This window comes from Herpailurus yagouaroundi, unplaced genomic scaffold, assembly GCF_014898765.1.
Source record: "Herpailurus yagouaroundi ecotype Mexico unplaced genomic scaffold, PumYag 295, whole genome shotgun sequence".
NCBI classification, from domain to species: Eukaryota; Metazoa; Chordata; class Mammalia; order Carnivora; family Felidae; genus Herpailurus; species Herpailurus yagouaroundi.
The window spans coordinates 4,384,528-4,409,256 of NW_024412512.1; the positions used below are offsets into that span (position 1 = coordinate 4,384,528).

General features: G+C 61.4%; 1 protein-coding gene across 1 annotated transcript in view; it reads right to left on the minus strand.

The window, feature by feature from the left end:
• Positions 1-564: 564 nt before the first annotated feature.
• Positions 565-24,729, minus strand: part of MLLT1 (MLLT1 super elongation complex subunit) — a gene marked incomplete at its 5' end in the record, with an annotated part of 59,224 nt that continues 35,059 nt past the window's right edge. Inside the window, 9 exons of the mRNA XM_040461751.1 lie at positions 565-3,329; positions 3,548-3,619; positions 3,825-3,896; positions 4,267-4,366; positions 6,441-6,549; positions 8,598-8,685; positions 13,750-14,304; positions 18,227-18,352; positions 21,690-21,833. Of these exons, the coding sequence (XP_040317685.1) occupies positions 3,201-3,329; positions 3,548-3,619; positions 3,825-3,896; positions 4,267-4,366; positions 6,441-6,549; positions 8,598-8,685; positions 13,750-14,304; positions 18,227-18,352; positions 21,690-21,833 (1,395 nt within the window). The remainder of the gene's footprint in view (positions 3,330-3,547; positions 3,620-3,824; positions 3,897-4,266; positions 4,367-6,440; positions 6,550-8,597; positions 8,686-13,749; positions 14,305-18,226; positions 18,353-21,689; positions 21,834-24,729) is intronic.

The window sequence follows — 24,729 nt, forward strand, 5'->3', positions numbered from 1 at the left end:
TGCCAAGAAGAAAGGCTCCTGAGGTTCCGGTATGGCCAGCCGTCTCCCTTGCACCTGCCGAGAGCGGGGTGGAACTTTCGCAGTGGCCGGGCCGCTTACGTGGGGGCCCCGCAAGAGCTCCGTCTCCTCGGGGCTCACTCAGCTCTGCCACATGGGGTCCCAGGCAGAGCCCACCGCGGGCAAACCCGCAGACGGGCACCCCAGCTCTCAGCAGAGGTGGTCTTTACCCACATTTTTCTACCTATCTCACCTTCTATCACCTAGCTGTCCACCCACCCTCCCATCCTGTGAAGTCAGGCTTGTCTTTCAACCCCAACCCTGCCCCTTCCCCCAAGGAAAAGAACACACATCAAAAGCCGGACCCGAGGCCACATTTTCCACCGTCATCCCCCTCTTGGATTTCCAGTAGTTCTGACTGTTCCTCCAGGATGCTAACCTTGCTCACCGCCCCCCCCCCCCCGACCCCATCCCCACTCCTGCTGCCCAGGCTGGATGCCAGCCCTCTGTCCTCTTCCCGGTTGTACCAGGGGGAATGAAGCGGACGCATAAGGCTCTGCGCGTAAGTCTCCTTTCCCATCTGACTTTATTTCACTTTTTTTTTCTATAAAACTCCTCCATAATTTCACAATTTAACAAAAAGTTTAAAATTCAGGACAGAAACAATCCTGTGACTTATTACAAACACGATTCTCCTTTATTCCTTTTATCCAGGAGTTGGTCTCAGGCCGATGAGTGTCCTAGTTCCTAGTGAGACACATTCTTTGTAAAAACCCTTATGGGCAAGAAAGGTATTCGATACCTTTTGCTTTCAGGTGTCGGTTTACATTTTGTTCAGGAGAGAGCAAAACACAGGGATCTGCACTGGGGGCAGGGGACTTAACACTAAACACGCGGCAATCACAAAGTGCCGGCCCCTTCCTATGGAAGCGTCCCCAGAGCCCTCGTGGGCCCAGCTGCCGGGCAGCTGGGGGTGGGCCGGGGAGGGGGGCGGCCGGGAAGGCTGCGGTCAAGGCCCTGGTTGCCTGGCACGTCCATCAGGTGATCGTGGGGCCAGCACTGGACCCAGAGCAGCTCTGGGGGACAGCACTGGGGCCTTCTGGCCAGAGGAGGTAACTGAGAAATGGGTTGGTGCTTCTGAAGGCCCCAGAAACAGCAGGAGGGGCCAGACGCTGCTGCTACCGAGGGCAGGCCGAAGCCTGGCCTTCCTCCAGCTGCTTCCTGGGGACAGCCCGGCCCCAGACAAGAACGCTGCCCGAGTCCGGTGTGGAGCCCGGGAGGGCCTGTGGCCCTTCCCAGGAGATGCTCCGGAAGGGGAAGGGCTGGCGCCCTGGGGCTCAGGCTCCCGGCCATGGCCCCCAGCAGCCTCTGTGCAGAGGGCCGGGCAGCTGCTGCCTTTCACGTAGCCCACGTCAGGCTAGTTCCTTCTGTCCACTGTCTTAGAGTTTCCAGAGAAGAGAGGTGCCCCACTTTGGAGTATTGTTGGCCTGCCTGGGGAAGGGGACGGTGACGGCACGGAGCCTGCCACACAGGCCCGCCCTCTTCCTAATACCTCAAGGCAGTGGGGTCAGGAGAGAATCAGAGCAGATGACGAGCAGTCGTGGCGGTTTCCTCTGAAAGTTCTCGGGCCTTCCCGGCAAGTTCTGGGGATTTCACCAGGGAGGCTGAAATTTGGGGAAACCTTGGAGGCAGGTCTCCCCAGGGAGTGTTTAGGGTCTGCCTGACAGACGGAATCGGGGACAGGCTAGTCGGGAACCACAGGGAAGGGGAGCTTGGCACTCCCCGCATCGGAGCTCCCGACAGGAGGGGAGGAGAGGCCCTCTGAGGGTGGGCTGGGGACGGAGGGTGAGCCCACCTCGGGGCCCTGGTCCTTTCCCCCCACACAAGTCAGGGCGGGGGCACTGGGGGATTAGAGGCTGAGCAAACAGGACCCCGGCCCCCAGGAGCCCCACCCAGGGTGGGCTGACCCCATGAGGGCATTCTGGCTGAGAGGGTGGGGAGCCAGCTTGGCCCTCGGAGAGTCTCAGGCATGCGAGGAGTCAGGTTTCTGGACTGGCGTTGACTTGAAGGGGTGGGACGGCCAGGCCCGAACCAAGAGAGGGGTGCCCGGGAGGGCCTGCTGCCGGCTGGGCCCTGGCTCGAGGGGCTGGCTCTAAGTCCTGACGCTCCTCAAAAAACTCCACAAACTATCTCGTCTTATTTGGCAAAAGCTCATTTTTTCAAAGTTCGAAGACTCCAACGACAGAGAGGAGGAAGAGGACCCATGGAAGGAGGAAGAAGACGAGCCGTGGGGGGCAACACACGACATGGCCCATGGCTGGTGGAGGCCAGGAGGTCTGCTCCTGGAGGCGGCCGCCGGTCTGACCAGGCGCCAAGTGCGCGGAGGCCCCTGGGTGCCGAGGACCCGCTGCCCCGTCGTAGTGTTCGCCGGCCCTCAGCTGGGTCCTCCGGGCCACGGGAGGACGAGACATCCTTGGAGCCGCGAAGGGCGAGTCCTCCCCTCGCCTCTTAGAGGCGCCGGCGATGCTCCAGCTGGGCCTCCGGCCCCGCGACAAGACCAGTGGGAACGTCTTAACCTAAAAGTCCCGCCTTACTCACCCCCCACCCCCCACGTGCACTGCTGCCACGGAAACGCACACCCGGAAACCGCTCTGGTACCTACAGTGCACACACATACGCTAGAGAGAGAACTGTACAGACAGAGTCCCAGCACAGTGAGAGCCCGCGGGGGACTGCACCCGGCCTGGCGCGGCCCTGGGCACGGTGGGTGTGTGGGAACCGTTGGGGGAGGCTGGAGGCAGTGCCCCGGCTGCTCAGAGAGGCCAGGGCAGTGAAACCATGCCATGTGTCCTGCGGCGGAGCGGGGCCCCCACCGCGGGCCACGTTTCCTCCCCTGCTGAAGTGAGGCCTGGTGCTGCCTTCAACACAAGCTGCTTTCTGAGGGGGGCCCAGGTGACGGCCCCTGAGTGTTGGGGAGCAGCGGCGCCGGCCTGCCCCCCCTCAGCCTCAGGGCTCCCGATCCGGTGGTGGGGAGGGGGGGCCGGGAGCCGACGAGGAAAGTGCAGCTGGCCGTGCGGGCCGAGGACAGGGCGGTCACTAAGGCAGTGCTGCGGGTGGGTGAGTCGAGAGAGAAGAAGGAAGGCGGGGCCTGGGCGTGGCCTCCCGGGGCCCCCGGTGAAGAGGGCCCGGCACCCGGCCCAGGGTCATGTGGCCACGGCCTCCAGGTAGCTCTGCAGCTTACGCACGGTAGTCTCGTCCAGGGAGAAGAGATCAAAGTCAAAGGTGGTGTTGGTGACGTTGAAGTGGCCGGTCTCCTCAATCAGGTTTACGATCTGGAAGATGGGGCAGGGCAGGTGGCTTAAGAGAGCAGGAGGCTGGTCTGGGGTGGCCCTCACCCCTCAGCCCGCCCCCTGTCAGGCTCTGAGGGAGAGGAGGAGGAGAAGGGCTCCCTGGGAATGTCCCGCAGCATGCACGCCTCCAGGGCACCCCCTGCCCCAGCCGCATCTGAGAGAACCGTGGGGGGTGGGGGGGGTGGGGGGGGTCCCCGCACCTGTTGCAGCACGTTGCGCTCCCTCAGGGCCATCAGCCTCCGGTGCAGCTCCACCAGCTCATCCGTGTAGGCCTGGGGGTGACGGAGGGGCGCTCAGCGGGTGGCCGCAGCCCCACCCTGCCCACAGTCCCACCCATCTGGGCCCAGGGTGCGGGGAAAGAGGAAGGCCTCAGGCACCCCTGGGTGAGGCTGGGACAGGGCACAGGCCAGAGGAGTCTGTCCAACTCCGGGGGCCCAGAACTTCCCTCCCACCACCCGCCGGCCCCCAGTTGTCCACCTTGTCGTAGGTGCCCCTCTTGAGGATCTTCTCAGGCTTGCTGCAGGACTCTGGGCTCCTCCGGCCTGACGCCTGCAGGGCAAACCCAGATCTGCTCTGAGCTCTTGCCCTCACTCACCTCCTCCCCCAGCCCGCTGGAGGCTCTCCCACCCGCCTCCAGAGCCTGCCTGGAGCCCTGGGGCTGGCTCCTATCCTCCTCCTTCTGACCCTTGACTCTAAAGGCAGCCAACCATGGGCAACAGATAGATCTCTGGGGTCTGGGGGGAACCAAGCCTCCCTCTGCCCCCACCCTCAGTCTCCATTCCTTGGAGACTACAGTCCACATCCCGCAGCCCTGCCTCCAGGACATGAGGGCTGAAGCAGAGACCTGCTCGCCCAACAGACCACCTCCTCCTCCTCCTCTTCCTCTGAGTGGGGGCCACCTGGGCATCCCCCAGCTTACCTTGCTGTTGGGTGGGGGCGGCTTCTTGGAGGGAGGGGGCTCCCGGCTGGGCAGGCAGGAGTCGGCACTGTTGTCACTTTCACTGTCACTGAAGCTCAACCTGAACACAGGACACAGCACCCTGTCAGGCCCTCACCACCTGCTGCTCTGGGGACCTGCGCTCCCGGATTCTGCCCTTCGTTCTTGGTTCGGCGCTCCGCTAGACCCCAGAGGAGACCGGCCTCACTCGGCACAGAGCCCCAGAGCAGCACGCTGGCACTCTGAGGGGCTACGTGGGGCTCCAGGGCCAGCACACAGCCCAGTGTCGGTCTGCCGGTCTCACTCCTGAGCTCAGCTCTGCGGCTGGTGACCCTGCAGGCAGAGCCACCTGCGGCAATCTGCCCAGGGTGAAATCTCGGCTCCCACCTGAGCTGACCCCCTCTGGACGGCAGGCTTCTGGCAGGGACGTCAGGCACCCTGTGCCCGGGAATAAGCATTCAGGCTGTCTCAGGGGAAGGGTGTGGCGGCTCGGGGTCACGATCCCCAGCACGCATGAACCTATAGCCCCGTCTCTCTCACTACGTCTCATCACACAAAATATGTCGGCCCGTCCGTCGCCTTTAGCCCTCTCCAGAGTCTCTCGAGGCATAGTGAGCAGGTGTGGAGGGAACTCATCCGTGGGAAGAGTCTCCGTCCGGGACCCCCAGTCCCTGGGGACACCCCGGCCTTGCCATAGTCAGGAGGAGTCCCCCAGGCCTGCCAACATCTACCACACGGCACATCCACCTGCTGCTCTCTCCTTCTGCCTGAAACAGGCCTCCCCACAGAACGCAGCGCACGAAGTACCCAGGTGCACGGTGCCCAGAACCTTGGCCCTGGGGGCTCTGGCCTCACTCCTCCGAGGCCACGGCTGTCCTGTCCTCAGAGGGGCTTCTCCCACAAGAAGCACCAGCCCCCAGGGCCCTGCTGTTCTCGGGGGGGCCCAGGGCCTGCTCTCTCCCAGACTCCCGCAGCTGCAGGTCTGCCGTGGGCGGGGGGTGGGAACAGGCCGGCGGGAGGTCTCCTCGTTGCCCGGGTGGCACTACAGTGTCCCCCACGCCTGCGGGCCCGCCAGGCAGCACCTCCCGAGAAAGCAGAGGGAATAAGGTGGGGCTCTGTCAGCTCACCCCAAGCAGCCACAGCGCCAGCGTGACCCCTTCCCTGGAGCCCCAGGAAGCCCCTGAAAGGGACACTGAAGGCCCTTCTGCACATCCGGTCCCCGTGCTGTGCCAGGAGCCCCTCAGGACCGGACTGACACGTGTTAGAGCTCTCAGCATCCCGCTCCCAGTGCCGCGCACTGCCAGCACACCGGGTGGTCATTCCCGTCATCCCCCCGGCCCGCGCCCCAGTTTCCCTTACCTGGAGGGTGCCGGCAAACGCCAAGAGCCCGTTTAAGGACTCTCTCAGACGCAACTCTGGGCGGCGGGCTTAACCGGCATGACTAACAGCGCCACGGCAAGCACCCGTTGGGCGTCCCTGAGCCCGCTGGGTGCAGACCCAATGCCCAGCCCATCTGAAAGATGAGCCACTGAGGTCGCGAGGTCTTGGCCTCCCAGGCAGGAGGGCCTATATCGAGACAGGGCCGCTGGCTCCCGGGTCTGCCCGTTCTGCAGGCCTGGCGCCGAGGCCGGCATTTGCTCTGGGCTGCAGGCTAAGAACACACGGCCATCCCTGAGGTGGGCCCGCTCCAAGGGTCCGGGGGCGCCCAAAGGAGGAGCCTCAGCTCACCCCGCTCTGAGGAAAGGACAGATGTCACCCTCCCTAAGCCAGCAGGCAGCCACAGCAGCTCCCCACGCTGGGGTGTGTGCCAGTCCCAGGACGGTTTCCGGGCCGCCCTCACCCCGGGCCACGCAGGGGCAGAAGGGTGAGGGGGAAGCGGCCCCCTGGCCCGAAAGCAGAGGAACGAGCCTCCCCCTACACCCTGAACCGGCCGTCAGGCTGCTGTGCGCTGCCTCACTCCCCTCTCGGCTGGTGACCGGACCTCCCTCCCTGCCCTCCCTGCCCAGCAGGCACCTCAGGAGCCGCAGCTTGGTGGAACTGAGAGAGCACGCAGCCCCCAGGGGTGCCTCGGGTGGGGTGCTCCGGGGACACGCTCAGCCCGGCCCCACCTCCTCGCCCCCTCACCCGCCCTGCTCGCTCCCCGAGGGCCCAGGCACCTGGAGTCCCTCCCAGCATTGGTCTTCCCAGAGGCCTCCTCGCCCGACGAAGAGTCGTCTTCGTCGGATTCCTCCGACTGCAGGTCCTCCACCATGGAGCGCAGGGGGCCTGGGGAGGGCAGCAGGGGAGGCAGGCAAGGGGACAGAAGCAGGATCAGGGCTCTGCCTGCACTCCACAGGTTCCCCTGCACGCCCGGGACCACGCGGCCCTTCTCGAAACCGTGACCCCCAAACACACCCACACAAACCTGCCTCGGAGGTCCCTCTGGCCACCTGAGGTCTGCCACCCGCCTCCAAGAGCTACCCCCGTGGCCACCCCCTTCCTGAGGGACCCCCTGGCTCCCCACCCCCTACCTTCCTGGCCCTGCTCGCAGGCTTCTGGCCCCTGGCCCTGCTTGCAGGCCTCTGGCCCCTGGCCTGCAGCGGGACTGCAGGGCCCCTCCATCGCCCAGGCTGAGGGGCAGCCCTCCTCTGCTCCGGGTGTGGGGAGCACAGCCTCTGCCTGGAGTCACGGCAAGCCAGCCCCGGCCTGGGAGGGCAAGGCAGCCAGAGCCGGGGGCACAGAACCCTCCCGGGCAGCCTGCGCCCCTACGCCGGCCTGCCCAGCCCCTCAGCAACCCCCTCCGCTGCTCTGGGCCAACCGTCCGCTCCTCTCTCCAGAGGCCCACGGTTCCAGTCCCCTACAGACGGCATCTTGGTTTATATTCCTGTTACCAAGGCAACAGAGGGACACAAAGCCCTCAATTACCTTGGTCACATGATCCCGCTCGGGCAGGTTCCCCCTCCCTTCCCCATAGATAAGAACCCTTGGAGCGAGTGTGGGCTTTGAGCATCCCATCCCCCATTCCCCTCAGCGACTGCAAGTCTGAATTCCAGGCAGGCCATACCCTACCCCGCCCCCCCCCCCTCCACGATCCACTCCCCAGCTCTCCCCACCCCTTGAAAAAAAGGATTCTAGGCTGTGGGGGCAGGAAAATCTTGGCCCAGTTCACCAGAAGTAATGGTTCCAGTTTGAGGATGGGCCCCTTGCTGCCCTCACCTCAGCACCCTGTGTGTGGGCTGGGGCCCCGAGACCCACCCTGCACCCAAGGAAGGCCCTCCCTGCTCTGGGGCAGCCAAGTGGGCCTTATGCCCTCTTCCACCAGGCCTCCCCGAAGGCATGAGGGAAGACAGAAATGCAGACTGCTGGGGTCTGAGCCTGAGTATCAGCCAAATTACGCAGCAAGAGCAGAACCTATCCTACCCCATCCACGAAGAGCTTTGCTGGGGTGGGGGAGAGAATGGGAGCGGGGGTAGGGTGAGGATGGGGGTGAAGACTGGGGCAGGGGTGGGGTGAGGATAGGGATGGGGGAGGGGTGAGGATGGGGGTGAGGGTTGGGGCGGGGTGGGGTGAGGATGGGTGTAGGGGTCGGGATGGTGGTGAACACTGGAGCAGGGGTGAGGTGAGGATAGGGATGGGGAGTGGGAGGATGGGGGTGAAGACTAGGGCAGGGTGTGGTGATGACAGGGATGGGGGAGGGGGAGGATGTGGATGGGGGGGCAGAGGAAACAGTGGTCTATCTGGGATGGGCTGCTGGAAGGAAGGAAGGAAGGAAGGAAGGGAGGGAGGGAGGGAGGGAGGGAGGGAGGGAAAGGGACCCTCCTCCAGAGGCCCACCAGCAGCAGCACCTCATCAGCAAGGCTTGAAGCCTTTGTCACACAGCTGGGCAGACCCGAGGGCCCCGGAGACTGACCCCAAAGAGGAAAGACCACCAGAAAGGGCAGCACCTCTCACACCTGGCTGGTGGTCAGGGGACCGGCTTCTGATTTGTTCTTTCATACGGATCCCCTGAGCTTCCAAAAACCCAGGTCTGCGGTTCTCCGGGGCCCAGTCCTGGAACAGTCCAGGGCAAGGCAGCCCAGGTGTGGGGCTCCCCCACCCTTTCCCACCACCCCCGCTCCCAGGAAGCTGTCAGTGAACTTTTATGGCAGGGGTAGCAGCGTTGAGACACGGGTGTGCCGATGCTCAGGCGGGGATGAGCCCCCATGTGAGTCGGTCACATGGAGGAAAGTGTCGCAAACCCCTCGGATTCAGTCCCAAACCCAGCGCCCCACTGGCTCCAGGTGGGCGGCGGCTGCCTTTGCACAAGAAAACTCCCTTCCTTGTGCACCACGCACCTTGACTGTGGTTCTGAGACGGCTCGAAATCCGAGTCGGAGCTGGAGTCGGAGCTGGAGCTGGAGTTGGATGGGCTCGACTGGGCAGACTTCACCCACGACAACAGGGACGGGCGGGACAGTGGGAGGAGAGACAAGGAGACTCTTTCAGTCCGAGGGGAACGAGCGGGCGATGAATGCCTCTGGCCTTCACCGAGTCTCGGCCCAGACCCCCACTCCAAAGCTCGCCGAGGCACCAGACCCCAACACCCCCTGCCTAAGGCACACAGGAGCTGGGCTCCACGGACGGCCCAGCTCCCGGCTCCCCCTCAGCCCCAGGACACCGGTTAGCATTCAAAATGCAACGCAGGACTTTTCTTTTCCCACCGAGGGACTTGAACTTTCTAGCAGTTCCAGGAGAAGCTCCAGATCACACCTGCCTGCGCAGGGGGACAAGGAACTAGACAAGCCGTTGATGCGGGGCAGGGGGCGCTCCTCTGTTTGTGGGCCCTCCTCTGGTGACAGCATGCCCCAGCTGGTGTGGGCAGTGGTGGTGCCGCCACAGGGCACAGCTGAAGGGTCTGGACAAGAAAGGTGGGTGCAGAGACCCCCTTCTCATCCTGCCCGTTCTTCACAGCCCATCCCAAGGCTGACGCACGATCAGAAGGCATCTTCCTGCCACGTGCTGTCATCCACCGGGCACCTGAGGTCATGACGAGCATGTGTGCACATGACCAGCAGGCGAGGACACGGTGGCCTGTCACGCGCAGAGCCGGCCAGTCACACCCCTTCCTCTTTCCTTTTTGCAGCCAGCCACCCCAAACTCAGCCACCAGGGGGCAGTAAAAGCCAAAAGAGGACACTAGATGGTAGAGAGGATGGGAGGTGGGGGGGTGGTTAAGATGCCTGGGGGTTGCGCCTCTCTTGGTGGACAGGGACCTGGATAGGGACCATTTGCTTCAGACGCATGCATGCTCGTGGCAGGGGCCTCCGGCAGCGCCACACAGAGTGCTGAGCCAGAACAGGGGCAGCGTCTGTTCCCAGGCCCTTGCTTTCTGCCAACAAGCTACTCCAAAGGGGCAGCATGGTAAGCGTGGGCCAGGGGGCACAGGCCCCAAAGGGCATAAGAGCATAGTCCAGAGCTCAGAAGGTCTGCCTTGGCCCAGAGTGCCCCCAATGCATGGGGGGCTGCTGCCTGAGACCAGCAAGGCTGTCCTCGGGATGGGCTATCCAGCCCTCTGGCCTCAGGATCCTCTGAAGGAAAGGACAGCTTCAGCACCTGGGATCAAGCACCTCCCCTTGTCAAGAGGAGGGAGGGGGCCGGGAGACGGGCAGAGGCACCCAGCGGCGTCTGCGCAGGTGTCTCGGGACTGAAGAGCCCAGAAGAGCCCCTGACCTGTTGGGGCAGAGGACAGACCCTCTAGATGGTCTGTGAACCAGGGGCGGGCCCCAGCCCATGCAAGGGGCCCTAGGAAGGCACAAGTCTCCTCCTCTGCAGACCCATGAGTGATCCAGGCTGCCCCGGGGACAGAATACTTTGCACCTGATGAGTTAAAGGAGTGAGTCCTCCAGGGTTTACCACAGTCTTCCAGAACCCACTCCCACCTTCCCGACGCACCCCTACTGATGTCCCCTACTCACCCACCTTCACACTGGCCAACGATGTTCTCTGGGAAGCCCTCCCCGGGGAAACCCGGCCTGGACTGCCATCAAGCACTGACCACTGAAGAGGGGCCATCCAGACCAGCATGACCCCACGACCCCCAGCAAGGGGCCCAGCTGGGCCTGGAGCCGCAAGGCGCCTCCGGCATGTAGACCCCGAGTTCTTATTCTGGCCCAGGGGTGCTGCATTCTGACCCTAGCTTTCTCACCAGCATCCCCAGTTTTAAGCCTCAGTTTCCCGATCTGTGAAAGAGCGAGTGTGCCGGCCTCTGCTCAGTGTGTACAGGTGTGTGTGTGCTGGATGCTAGCACATGAAGGTCAATGTCAACTGTGCCAACGGACCTCTGGGGCACAGGCCTCGGGCAGGACTGGGCCAGGGATGTGAGAGCAGCAGGGGCTGTGGGGCGGGCCACGTGCTAGACCAGGGGTGGCGGCAGCGCCCAGTGGGGAGACGGGTCGGCCGACTCTGGACACAGGGAGCCCCCAAGAGGCCAGCCCGGACCCTGTGTCAGAACAGGCGAGCACTGGTGGTGTCCCTGCCGAGCAGTCGGACGTGCTTCTCAGAAGGACCTGTCCCTCTTCCTCCCACGCTAGCCCAGAGGGCAGGGAAAGGGAGCCCAGAAATGATTTCAGCTAAGACAGCCCAGAGCAGGTGTGGGTCAGAAGTGCACAGGAGGTCACTGTGAGCGCTGCAAAGTGTCCTGGTGCTCAGGCACACGGAGTGTCCAGAGGGAGGACAGAGGGCCTCCTGGGCCGTGACTGGATGGGAGCCACTGGCTCAGGAACCCCATGGACCAAAGAAACCACAGAAAAGCCACTGGAGCAGCTGAGGAGTTCGGCCCAGGGACTCAGACAAGGAGCTGCCCAGCTACCTCTGAGGGCTAAGGGGAGAGGCGACTCAGGGTCCACACACTGGTCAGAGCTTTCCAGTGGCGGCGTCCCATGTGGACTCCAGGGTCGATGGCCTGAGACAGTCAAGAGAGGCCCAGGAGGCCCGAGTCTGGAAGGCTATCTCGCCTCCTCCACCAGACATCTGTGCCTCACTGAGACCCCAGGGTTGTCAAATGGCAGCCAGTCACGATCTGGCATCCTGTTGGTGGCTGGGTCTCACGCCTACGTGGACCTCAAGTGGCTAAGCCTTGTCATTCAGAAGTCTCTCAGGATACAGAGCCCAGGGCCACTCTGGGCGTCCAGCCAGCCCACTCTGAGCAGAAGCCCCCAGGTGCTCACGACGACCACACCAGGATGGTAGTGTGGTCACTGGGGCAGGACACAACATGCAGCTCAGGTGGGGTGCCGGGGGAGGCCCCCGCCTCTTCCCAACGCAGGTCCGCCAGCCCCGGGCGCAGAACGGCCTCACTTAAAAGCGCCTGGGATAGAAAAGAGGGACAGTGCCTTCTGGGTGTGACAAGTGCTGGGCACACGGCACTGCCAGTCCTGTGAGTGTGTGTGTGTGTGTGTGTCCCTAAGCTGGTGGGATGCACTGTTACCCACAGGCTCAATCATCGCCTCCACAGCCTGCCCCTGGAAGCCACACGCTCAAGACATCGGTGCTGCTGACACCATCCACCCATGGCTTCGTCTCTGGGAGCCACTGTCAAAGTCCCTGTGGAGCTCTGAGAAGCCACACTGGAAGGCAAGCCTTCTGCCCCCGAGAGCGAATGGGGATTCATAAACACAAAAGGGACAGTGTGGAGGTTCCTCAAAAAATTAAAAATAGATCTACCCTATGACCCAGCAACAGCACTGCTAGGAATTGACCCAAGGGACACAGGAGTGCTGATGCATAGGGGCACTTGTACCCCAATGTTTATAGCAGCACTTTCAACAATAGCCAAATTATGGAAAGAGCCTAAATGTCCATCAACTGACGAATGGATAAAGAAGATGTGGTTTATACACACAATAGAATACTACTTGGCAATGAGAAAGAATGAAATTTGGCCTTTTGTAGCAATGTGGATGGAACTGGAGGGTATTATGCTAAGTGAAATAAGTCATACAGGGAAAGATAGACACCATATTGTTTTCACTCTTATGTGGATCCTGAGAAACTTAACAGAAGACCATGGGGGAGGGGAAGGAAAACAAAACAAAACAAAACAAAACAAAAAGGTTAGAGAGGGAGGGAGCCAAAGCATAAGAGACTCTTGAAAACTGAGAATAAACTGAGGGTTGAGGGGGGGGGGTGGAGGGGGGGGGGGGGGTGATGGGCATTAAGGAGGGCACCTGTTGGGATGAGCCCTGGATGGTATGGAAACCAATTTGACAATAAATTTCATAAGGAAGGAAGGAAGGAAGGAAGGAAGGAAGGAAGGAAGGAAGGAAGGAAGGAAGGGAAAGAAAGACAGAAAGAGAGAGAGAAAGGAAGAAAGAAAGAAAGAAAGAAAGAAAGAAAAGAAAAGAAAAAAAAGAAAAGAAAAAAAAGGAAAAAAAAGAAAAGGAAAAAAGAAAAAGAAACACAAAAGGGCACTGTGGGCTGGAGCTGGTGATACTCAGCCCCCCCACCCCTGCCATCCATCCAAGCACCTGTTCTCTGACCCCTTGAGCCAAACAGCACTCGGAGATGGGGCTGCCACCCGAGACCCCGGCGAGGTCTGGCTCCGCAGGCAACAGTCTGCCTACTGGCTGCTTTGTGGCTCAAGCCATCTCTGATGGTGACCTTAAGAACCGCCTAGAGGGGCGCCTGGGTGGTGCAGTCGGTTAAGTGTCCGACTTCAGCCAGGTCACGATCTCGCGGTCCGTGAGTTCGAGCCCCGCGTCAGGCTCTGGGCTGATGGCTCAGAGCCTGGAGCCTGTTTCCGATTCTGTGTCTCCCTCTCTCTCTGCCCCTCCCCCGTTCATGCTCTGTCTCTCTCTGTCCCAAAAATAAATAAACGTTGAAAAAAAAAAAAAAAAAAAAAAAAAATTAAAAAAAAAAAAAAAAAAAAAGAACCGCCTAGAAACGCTGACGTGGCAGGAGTCCCGAGCCTCCCACGGTGACAGGACCTAGCTCCCAGAGAGGGGCTCCAGCCAGTGCTTAGAAAACATCCAAACTGTGTGCACAGGAGGGGGTGGTGGGAAGTATGGGGAGGCCTCGGAACCCACCGAGGCTCAATGGCCAAAGAGCGGGACGAAGACGCTCAGGGACGTCCCACTGGCACCGGGAGGGAGTCCCCGATGGCACTGACCCAGCAGCGCCCAGGAAAGGGGCAACGGTGACACGCAATCAGCCACCGGGACCCTGGCCCGTGCAGGGGGCTGCCCAAGGAAGACGGCCGTGAACTCAAGGACAAAACCATCATGCTCTACCAGAACTGTCTTCCCCTAAGCCCTGTGTCCAGAGTTTCCCAACAGAAGGAGAAACTGAGGCTTAGCAAGGTGTGCAGGTTTGCCCAAAGCTACAAAGAGCAACTGGGGGATCCCAGATCCCAGCCTCCTCGTCTAACCTTTGGGCCAACAAGGCCCCGAACAGCTCAGAGCCAGGAGAGAAAGGACAAGGCAAGGGGGCCGGTGGGGGAAGGACCACCTCACCTCTGTCTTGAAGGACGCCTCATCCTCCGAGTTGGACTCCTCCACCTCCGGGGGTTTTTTGATCTCCCTGGGCTCACTCTCGGCCTTGACTTTCTCCCCTTTGCCGCTGCCCTTGTCCTTGGCTGGCTTTTTGTCCGAGAAGGAGGAAGACGAGGTGCGGGGCGAGGTGCTGGGGGCGCCCCTGGACCCCTTGGAGCTACTCTTCTTCTGCTTTTTGGCGCTGGGCTTGGGTGAGTCGGCGGCAGCCGGCCGCTTGCTGGAAGACTTGGGCGGGGGTGGGGGTGGGGGCCCGCCCTTGGGGGACATGCTCTCCAGTTTGGTCTCCTTCAGGGCCATCTTGGGTTCCTTGAAAGCGGCCTTGGCCGGCGGGGCCTTCTCTTCCTTGGGCGGCCGGCCTTCGCCTGGCTTCCGCGTGGCGTCCTTGGTGCTCCTGGCCTGCTCGCGCTCCGGCTCCTTGGAGGGGGCCTTGCCCTCGGAGTCCTTCCGTGGCCGCTCCCGGTGCTCCTTGGCCGTCTTATGGCTCTTGCAGGCCTTGCTGCCGTCCCTGCTGGCGTCCTGAAATGCCGGGGCAGGAGGGGGAGAGACACAGTCAAGCGGCATCTCGGGGTCGCCCTGCTCCGCCTCCCCCGACCCCTCCAAAGTATAATCCACCTGATTCAGACTCAGCTAGAGAAAATCTTCCATAAAGCGAAAAAGTAAGGCAGCAGGTGAGAGTTTTAAATGGAGCTGTCCCTTTAAACTACTGGGAAGTGTCAGCAGGTCCCGGGCGACTGCAGGCTAAGATGCCCCTCTGAATTGAACTGACATATTCCCTGAGGGATTCAAGAAGAGCACACGGTGAGTCAGACACGAGACAGGCAGGCCACACGTACCCACTCCCGCTCCAAACTCGCTGCTTCCCGCCGGCCCGGGGGAGCAGAGGCTGCGTGCGGCGCAGGGGGTGGGGGAGCTGAGGGGCACCGGCAGGCGGGCCCCCCCCCCACCTGGTCCCAGGGCACGCCCAGCACAGCTCTTCTTTGGTCCCCACAGCCAGCATTTACTGAGCACCTGCTGGGCTCCCAGGTGCTGTGCAGAAACAGCTCCTCAGATCCCTCGCCCTCTCGCGATCAAAGCCGCCTGGGCGGCATTTCTAAAACACACACGATTCTTGGGTCTCCACCTTGGGAATTCGGAGGGTTGAGGGTGGAGCCCAGAAGCTAGTGCTGGCCAGGCAGGTCACGGAGCTCCTGCTGGAGACAGAGGCAGAGAGGGGCCCTGCGCCCAGGCTGCTGGGAAGGCCCCTGCGTGCCTGTGCTATCTCCAAACAAGGGCAGGACCACCTACCTCACTGGGTAGTGGTGCAGGGCCTGGCAGGCAGCAAGCACTCAACCAAGGGGGGCTGCAGCCACTGCCACCCACCCCTATGCGGCTGGCACACCCTGCAGGTGGGAGCCCCATCTGACGCCTCATTTGGACCTCCTTTACTATCGACACCCCGTCGTCACCCCGTATATCCAGGTAAACCGGACAGGTGCCTGCCGTGCTTGGCTGCCAAGGGCTCTGGCCCCACTCGGCAGGCCAGGTACACAGCCGGGCCCAGAGGCTCTCGAGACAAAGCTCACCAGGAAGCCAAGAGAGCCAGACCAGAGGGTGACCCGCACCACGAAGGTAGGGGCTCCTCTGAGGCAGCTCACCCCAAGTGCCGAGGGGACAGACTGGAGCATGTCGAGGAGGGTAGGCAAAGCAAGAAAAGGCCCAGCAGCAGGGCCCCTGCTGCCCTCACAGCCCACCATGGAGCTTTCCCGGCAAAGGGACCCAGGGACAGACAGTGCAGCCCTGAACACCTCTGATCCACTCCGGTCGCCGTCTTCTTGCAAATCCATACCCCATGTCAGTGCCAAGGGTTCGGGGACAGCCCCACGTGGCCGAGGCTCACCGCTGCCTCCCTGGAGAAACATCGCTGGGTGCCCTGGCCCCAGCTCTTTATCACTGGGGCCAGGGGAAGGGATGCTCACGCCACGAGTCCCCAGCACACGGTCTAAGGGGGCAGTCCCCCTGGGGACTGGCTTGCAGAATGGGGCTCCACTCCCCAGCAAGCTGGTCTCCTGAGGAAGGAGGCCAGAAGCAAATTCCACGTGTAATTCCGGCCTCTTCTCGCAGCGTCTGTGTGCCCACTTAGGTCGCAGGAATGGGTCCAAGCACCAAGAGGCACGCCGGCCAATGCCTCCAATGCAGTTCCCACCATGACCCCTACCCCCCGAGTCCTAGGGCCAAGCAAGCCTCCACGGCTGCCCAGGACCTGCACAAACAGCAATGGCCTTCGGAGCTGCAGCTCCTCACCAGGGTCTGCCCGGGGCTCCCAGACCGCGAGCCCTCTGAAATCACACGCTGACGTGAGCCTAAGGTAGATATTCCCAGGGATAAGGACTCCTCCCAGTCGTATTCTCAAAGCGTTAATGACCCAAAAGTGCCCAAGAACCAAGTTTTAGAGAAAGGTCAACCAAGCCAAGTGGCTGACATCAGACAGAGAAGCAGGGTGCCCCTGGAGCCACAAGAGTACAGTTCAGGAAGAGGGGCCAACGGGGCCAACCATTACCGGGGTGGGAGCCTCCAGTTCCCGACCACCACTGCACCCTCTGGGACAGAGCCATCAGGGACTGATCTACCGAGGGCTGTGGCAGCCAGACTCGCCACCGGCCCCCAGGCCCGGGGCTCCCATGGTCAAGGCCCTGCAAGGACATAGCCCTTCCCTCCTGGCCCCTCTGCCTGGCGCAGGTGGCCTGGCCAATCAGACCTTCTGGCTCTAGGCTGCCAGAGAACCAATCTGGGTGCCCAAAGGAAGGTGCTCAGCTGGAGGAAGTGGCTGGCGCACAGGCGGTGCTGTCCAAGGAGAGCCGAGAGGGACTGACGGCTCAGAAGCGGAAGGGTTTCTTTGAGGACCGTCAGCAGAGAAGAACCTGCCGTTTGCTGCCTGAGAAACCCGTGCAGGCGCCTCCTAAGTCACACTGCCTGGGGGGCTGGAGAAAGACCCTGGGGCAGGGAGGGGGACGGAATCCTGCCTGCCCCAGCCTCCCGGACCTGGCAGATACACTCTTCCGGTCGGGGGCTCGCTCCCAGGAATCTCAAAGACGCTGGCGACAGACAGATGCTGCGAGCAGACACAGACGCAGTCTTGCCGGCCACCAGGGTGTCCTTACCACCCGGGGGGGGGGGGGGGGGCATTTCTTTGAGACGTTTTGGGTGGCTTGCAGATGACACGTACAGAAGAGATACCAACTCCTACTCTTTCTGTTCTGCAGAAAGTCCCGAAAAACCGTAGATGGCTGAGATAGAAACCACCAAGATCTCTAGCAAGCATCTTCCTTCCATTTAACCTCCATGTGGTTCAGGGAAGGACAGGCCCAGGAGGCCGGCATGGGGAAGATCCCCAGAGCCACACTCCATACCTGGACTCTGACCACACACGTCTGGAGAGCTTAAGTCAGACAAATCCAGGGATATCAGACACCCACTGACCTTGTGGAAAGTGCCAGAAAGACCCTGCCTGGGCGATGTGGCTCTCCTCCAGTGTTGCTGAAGAGTAAAGCTGGAAGGCGGCCTGAGAGTTCAACCTGTCCTGCCTGGGGTGCCCCAGGTCCACAACACCCAACAGGTGAATGAAGCAAGAAACACGCAAAGATGAGAAATAGATAAGCTTGTGGGGTCGGAGATGGGAGGATAAGCAGCCACCCTGAGAGCCAGATGAGCTTGGCCTCCGGGACACGGGACTGTGTGGGCGGCTGCAAGGGAACAGGACGCACGCTCATGAGTTTATATGGACATCAGGACACCATCTGAAGAGCTCCAGTGACCAGTCCTGAACAGTTCAGAGAGAGGTCGCAGGAAGGCAGAGTGCCACCCGCCCAACAGGACTGAGACAAGAGGACAAAAACATTCCTTCTCGGGGAAAAATGAGCCTTCTCACCACATCGTCCCACTGGGCGCTTCCCCCAAATAAGCCTTCTGTGCTGAGAGCTGTTCCCAAAGAAAGAAGCCAAGCCTGGAACAGCCCAGGCCGGGGGTTGGGGGGAGCACCCAGCCCTGGCAGATGGGGTGTCCTGGCCACGCTCAGGAGGCCTGGGAGTTGGGCAGTCAAGGCTGTGGCAGAAATACTCTGTCCATGGGCCCCAACCGTGCGAGACTCTCAGGGTCCTGTCTTAGGAGGGAGCCCTAAGGCCCACTGATGCAGTGGGAGCAGTGAGGATGGGGCAGGCTCTCTGGCCTTGAAAGGAAGAGGGTGAAGAGCCTACAATTACTTGGCTGCTCGTGCAATCCAGCAGGGACCGACCCTCCTGAGTGGCAGGGAGCCGCCAGGCGGAGCGAAGAGCTCTAAGAGGAAGATGCCAAGGGAGCAAGTCTGGGAACAGAAGGCCCAGCTCTGCAGAGGGGGCGCCCTGAGCCCAGGACCCACCACTGGGCCCCAGTGCTCCCATGTGACTGGGCCTTCCGCCTCACTAACCTTGGAGCCGTGGGACGGTTTGGTCTTCTTGGGGTCAGAGAAGGCAGAGAGTGGAATTGTGGGTAACATGGGGTAGTCGGGGCTGGGCCTGGACACCGTTTCTGCTCCTTCGGGCATTACCATCACCTAGTGATAAAGAAGAGACAGATGTTATCAGTGAGCAGGGAGGCAAGAGGAAGTGTGCCTGCAGGAGTCCGGCCAGAGGCTGGGGGAGGTGCCTTCTGGGACAAGGGCAAGGGGGAATTGAGCGTCACTTGTCCAAAAGAATCAAAGGCGTTTCCTCCATGAGAGGCTGGGTGCTGAGTGCTCGGAGCAAAGCGGGCTCAAGGTGGCGAGTGAAGAGAAGCTGGGGTCCCAGGATGGCTGGGCCCAGGTGTGGCCGCGTGGCCTCTGGGAGGAGAGCCCCGAGCGCAGTGGACAGAGGGCGAGGCCAGGAAGACCGGCGGAGTGTGCCGAGAAGCACGAGAAGGCAACCGTGGCCCAAGCTGACCGGCACGCTGCGGTTTAGAAGGACCAGAAGCATGGTTTGGAAAGGCGAGAGGCCAGCCAGATACCCACACCGGGCAGCCGCGCGGCAGAGAGAGCAACTTCTGATGGGCGTGTGTACGGGGGACTTCACAGGGTCCCGCGTTTCCAGGGTGGGGGGTGGGGGGTGGGGAGACGAGCCCTCCTCCACGGTCAAGCAGGTAGAAGGTGACTGAACTGGCAGCATGGGAGGCAGAGGCAGGAGAGAACCGCACGGGGGTGGGCGCAGCACGAGCCTGCGGGGGAGGGCAGCGAGTGCCCCACTCTGTTAGCCAACTGCGAGGAGGAAGGGCCTCGAGTCCTGCCAGAAGGTGCTCCCGGGATCCCGGGCTCCTGCCGCACCTGCTGAAGGAGAGAAGGCTTCGGGGCAAGTTGTCCAAATACTGACACACTGCAACTTAACACTGCTAGCAGCCAGACACTCAGAGGCAGCCTTCCAGAGAGCGACGAGACAGAACAGAAGAACGCAGCACACGTTAAAAAAAATAATCATAAGAGGAAGCAAAGGGGGAGAAAGCATTCAGCTCAGTATCACGAGCACCATGGATAACCTTGAACGCCTGGGATTGATTCCCTGATGAGCCAAACCTCTCCTCTGAGGAGGCTGGTGTCAGAGAACACGGGGGTGATCCCCTCCCACAGCCCCCCAACCCCGAGGCAGCCCAGCCCGAGGCCTGAGTTCCTCCTCAGAGCCTGTCCGACCGCAACACTATGACCCACGGTGCCCAGAGCCCAGCTGAGTAGCCCCGGTCTCGGGCTCGCGAGGACACGTGTGAGAGAGAAAGGCGACTGACGCCCTGAGCCAGGAGCACACGCGGGTCTGGGCTCCTTCACTCTCGCTTCCTCCCTCTGTCTCGTGTTCAGGTCCCTCTCTCCCTTCACGTTCACCTCCTGGCCTGACGCGGCTCCCATCCCTCTGCTCTGTAACAGCACTTCGAAAACAGGCGAAGCGAACTAGCGGGTCTGCTTCCTCCTCCGCCGCGGTGCTTCACGAGGACCCAGCACACCCGGTGGAAATACAGACCCTCGGCCGCAGAAGGAGCTCCTTTCTGTGCAGCTCAACTGCCGACGGGGCACCGGATGAGACCCAGTGCCGAGGGGACGGGCGGCCGCCTCCTCAAGGCTGGCCTCTGGCCGTCGGGTCACCGCCGAGGAGGGGCCTGGCGCTCAGGCGGGTAATCAGTTCCGGGTGACCGCAGTGGAGGGGCAGCACGGAAGGCCGGTCTCATCGACCCACGACTGGGCGGGTCTGCGGTCATCTGCCGCAAGATGGCAGATGCCGGCCCCACTGGGGACGCTCAACTCCAGGAGAGCACACGAGGACCCCAAGTCACGTGGTGGGAGCTACTGTCCCACAAGAGTCCCAGGCTGCTCCTAAGACCAGAGATCACTGCTTTGCCGTCAGCCCAGGGCAAGCCCCAGAAGCCCACAGCCCCCCAAGGGTGAGAAGGTTCCTGACCAACCCACCGGCTCTCTGGGCAGCCCCCACAAGGGGGAAGAGCCCCTGGCAGAAACCACCGTGCTGTGGCACACGGGCCTCGCTCTCCCTCCTCCCTCCAGGACCGGCCCTTCTTCCCAAACGGCCAGCCAGACCTGCGCTCCCAACCTCTCCCCCTGCCGCCGCCTCCGCCCTCCAGTTTTATATGTTTTGGTGATGCACACTGAGCCTTCATCTCTTCTTAGCAAAGAAAAGCTCCTTACGCAGGGGACGGAGGGGGACGGCCCCTTGGTCCTGGAGCTCTGGGAGGCCCGTGGGATGTGACCTGCGTGTCTGTCTCCCACAGAAATGCTGTCTGTGGGACCCCTGGGTGTCAAGGGCTTAGGGAAACGTTTGGCAGCAGAAAGAAGGTGGACAAGCAGGGCTGGGGGAGACTGTCGACCCAGGCACCCCCTCCCCCTTCCAGAACTCCCAGGCGAAGTTCAGGACAAATGTCTCTGCAAACTGCTTCCAAGGCCTGCCTGTTTGTTCCCATCAGCCAGTACATGCTAGACTATAATCATAGACTCATCTGTTAGCAGGAACGCGATAGAACGTAGTCAAATTTTCTGCAATGAATAACTGATTCCCTTCTTTTTTTTTTTTTTTAAATAAAGCTTACAGAAGACCCAACTGAATAAATGATGAAGGACTGCTTCAGAGGCCGAAAGCAGCAGCTCAGCCCAAACTCCCTGTGTGCACTGGGCAGGTGGGCCTCCTGAGCCGAACCCTCCCGGCTGGCACCCAGGCAAATGCTCAGTGATTCTGGGTCACTAAAACGTGGCTCTGGGATGTCCCGTGTCCTTGGCCTGGCCCTCCTTCGGCCACACGGCACACACAATCCAGCCTACAGCCGCGTACCCCTCCTCCTCCACCTCAGGCACCCCTCCTCCGGCTCTGCACTGTGCTCCCGGCGCTCGGCCACCACCCGCACACTCACTAAGAGGCCCAGGCTTGGAGAGCTGCCACTTGTCTGGCTTCACTAGGACAAAACTGCCAGGCCACGCGCATCATCAGGGAACCCCACGGAGAGCCACTGCTGTTCCCCCCGATGACGCAGCCCCGGCACAGCCTTGCCAATCCGGTTAACAGCTGGCTCCCACGCCTCGCCACGCTGACAGACTGGCCTCACGCCCACTCCTCCCACCCCTCCTTCCCATGAAGGAAGATGCTAATTAACCACAGTCAACCAGGAAACCATGGGGATAACTAGCGACCGGTCACTCACAGCGACAACGCCCCAGCACAGGCTCGGGGCACCCGGGTCCCACGGTGCTGCCGGGTGCCACCGATGCAAACTGCACCTCTGAGTCTCGGGCACCCGGCCAAGGCCGGAGACACGTGCCCGGGAGACCCCGAGGTACCCCCGGCACCAAGCTGCTCAACGTCAGGAGCCACGTGGGAGCCACGACCGAGCAGCCAGCGCGTCCCCAGCATCCATCTGCGCAGGGGCACACTCACCCCGCCAGCCATCAGGAGCTTGTACCGGAACTCGATGGTGGGATTGTTGAAGGTGAGCTTCTCACAGCGCAGGTGGTTCACGGGCGGGTTGCCCTCCAGGTTCAGGAACAGGTCATAGGTGAAGCAAACCTTCCTGGGCTCCTCCTTAAACAAAGAAAACAAGGAAGTTCATCTCACAGCCACGCAGAAGGGCGGGCAGGAGGCTGCAGGGACAGCCACGAGGCATGCTCCCCGCCACCGGCCCCTGCCCTTCTTTGCCCTCCGCGAGGCCTCCGTTTCTCTCTCCCGGTCCCTTATCTGCTTCCCTCTCGTGTGCCTCCTTCTGATCCATTCCGTTATCCGAAAGAAGTCGACTTCCTATTTGCACTGGACCCAGCAAAGCAGCCTCCACGACAGAAGCACAGATCGAGAATGATGTTCTCAGACGGTCAATGGAAACATTCCTGCTGATGGCACGTGCGGCCTGGCGCACACCTTCCCCTGCAACCCTCGCGGCCCCCGTCAACAAACGGAGAGACTGAGGCCTGAAGACACGACTGCCGGGTGGCGGTGCTAAGATCTGATCCGACTCTGAGGCCCCTGATTCTAGGGCCTCCAGCCCCTGCTCCCTTCCTGGAAGGGAAACGTCCCCAGAGACATCCAGATGGCCAGCAAGCACACTGAGAGCTGTTCAACATCTCTACCGACCAGGGAGCCGCAAATCAAAACCACAACATAGCCCCTCACACCTACGAGGCCGGCAGTTACTTGAAAAACGGAAAACAACAAGCAGTGGTGAGGAGAAAACGGTGCCCTTGGGCCGGAACGCACAACCGCCAGTGCGGTCACTCTGCAAAGCTGTCCAGGGGTTCCTCGAGACATCCGACGCCGAGCAACGATGGGACCCATGTATCCCTCCTCACATACGGCCGAGAGAAGCGAAAACACACATTCACGCAAACGCTTGTACGTCCAAGTCCACAGAACAGCATTACTCTGGACTCAAAACTGGAAGCAATCCAAGTGTCCAACAGATGAAGGGACACACACAGTGAGCTCCCTCCACACAATGCAGTACCACAGCCGCGAGCAGGAGCCAGGCACCCACACCCGCCGCCCCGCGGACGGACCCCGAACACGCGACGCTCAGGGAGGGAACCAGACACGAGAGGCCACGCGGGGGGTGAGCCCACGTGTGTGAAACGTCCAGAACAGGCTCATCCACGGACAGGAAGGGGGTTCGTGGGTGCTGAGGGCTGGGGGAAGACTACTGATGGGGACACAGTTGCTTCCTGGGGACAGGGAATGTTCTAGAATTAGAAAACTGTGATGGCTGCACAACACTGTGAATATCCTAAAACCACTGAATTTGTATGCTTTCAAAGGGAATTTCCTGGTATGTGAATTACACGCAATTGCTTTACAAGCCCTCTAGCAGGAGAGAAGCCCAGGGGTGCAGGTTGCTGGTGAGGAGCTCTCGGCAGCTGGGAGGAGACCCAGGACACGGCAGTCAGGGGTGTGAAGAAGGGGGGGGCTCCGTGCACATGCCCTCTTCCTTCCACCCAGACCAGCCAGGCCACAGCCCCGGGGAGAGAAGGGGGCAAAGACGGGGACTGAGCCTACACTCCCCCCGCTCCAACTGCAGCCAGGGCCCCGGGCCACCCCACCTTCCCCCTCAGTCTCCACAGCCAGCGCCACGGTTTATAGGAGCCATGCAAGCCCTGTGGGCCTTTTTGAGCTCTGATGAACGGGCAGCACGTGGGAGTGGGGACCTGACTGGCCCCGAGCTTACTTCTGGACAGAGGGGACACCAGTGGGGCCCCGCTGTGCCCTGCGCTCAGGCCACAAAGGTAGAAGGCACACCTGTCAAGTAGGGGAGTTGCAGACGCTGCCTTTTGGGAGCCTTGAGCCTGGTGCAGGGAAGACAAGCAAACAGGCCTTCCCAAGCCAGTGCCAACCAGTGAGGGGACACTGGCCTTGCCCCTCCTCCCCAGCAGCCCTTGGGGTCAGCAAGAGTGGTTTCTACCCCGGCTGGTCCCATCTAAACCACACCTGGCAAGCCTTCTCCTGGCCCAAGGCAGACACGTGACCTGGTCTGAGTGATGAGGTGGAGCGGAGGGCAGCCTAGGGACAGCTTTCCTTCCCAAGTCACACACGAAGCACAAGAAAAAAGGCCCAGCATCTCTTTTCCCTACCTAGTCGGGAGCTCAGCAATCCCGGAGGAGCATGCAGGGAAGCCGCGAGGGTCTCTGGGCCACGAACACCGGCCGGCTGCTTTCCGACGTCTTGTTGAAGAAGAGAAAGGGCCCCCATAAAGCCCCCAAATGCAGCTGACCCCCTCCTCTGTGCCTGCACTGTTTTGTGCCCAACCTAACGGAGGTACTTGTCACAGTGGGTATGTCTCCCCACCAAGCTGGGAACCCACTGGAGGCAGGGGCTGTGGGGACCCTGGTCCTGCACTCGGGTGCTGGCCTAGGGAAGACACTCCATTTCTGTCAAAAGACTGAAACACTAAGACAGACAAGAGTGGGGTGTGACCCAACAGTGTGGGTGGAGAGGGTCGGGAAGGCCCCGGGGAGGCTGTGCCAGGTGTGGAGAGTGGCTATGAGTTGATCAGGGAAGGTAGGGGGTGAGGAGAAGCCCCACAGGCCACAGTGTCCTTCCGGAGCCCTGAGAGTCCACATGGCCGCAGCTGGGAGGGGAGGGGGGACCGTGGTGGCAGTAGGTGACCGGAGAGATGGACCTTGGCCACATCCCGGGGGCAGAGGTGTCTACAGGGGGTTCTGGGCTCAGCAAGAACAAGCCCACGGGCACCTGGGTGGCTCAATTGGTTAAGTGTCTGGCTCTTGGTTTCGGCTCAGGTCACGCTCTCACGGCTTTGTGGGTTTGAGCCCCACATCAGGCTCTGCACTGGCAGCATGGAGCCTGCTTGGGATTCTCTCTCTCCCTCTCTCTGCCCCTCTCCCACTCATGCTGTCTGTCTCTCTCAAAATAAATAAACTTAAAAGAGAAAGGAAGGAAGGAAGGAAGGAAGGAAGGAAGGAAGGAAGGAAGGAAGGAA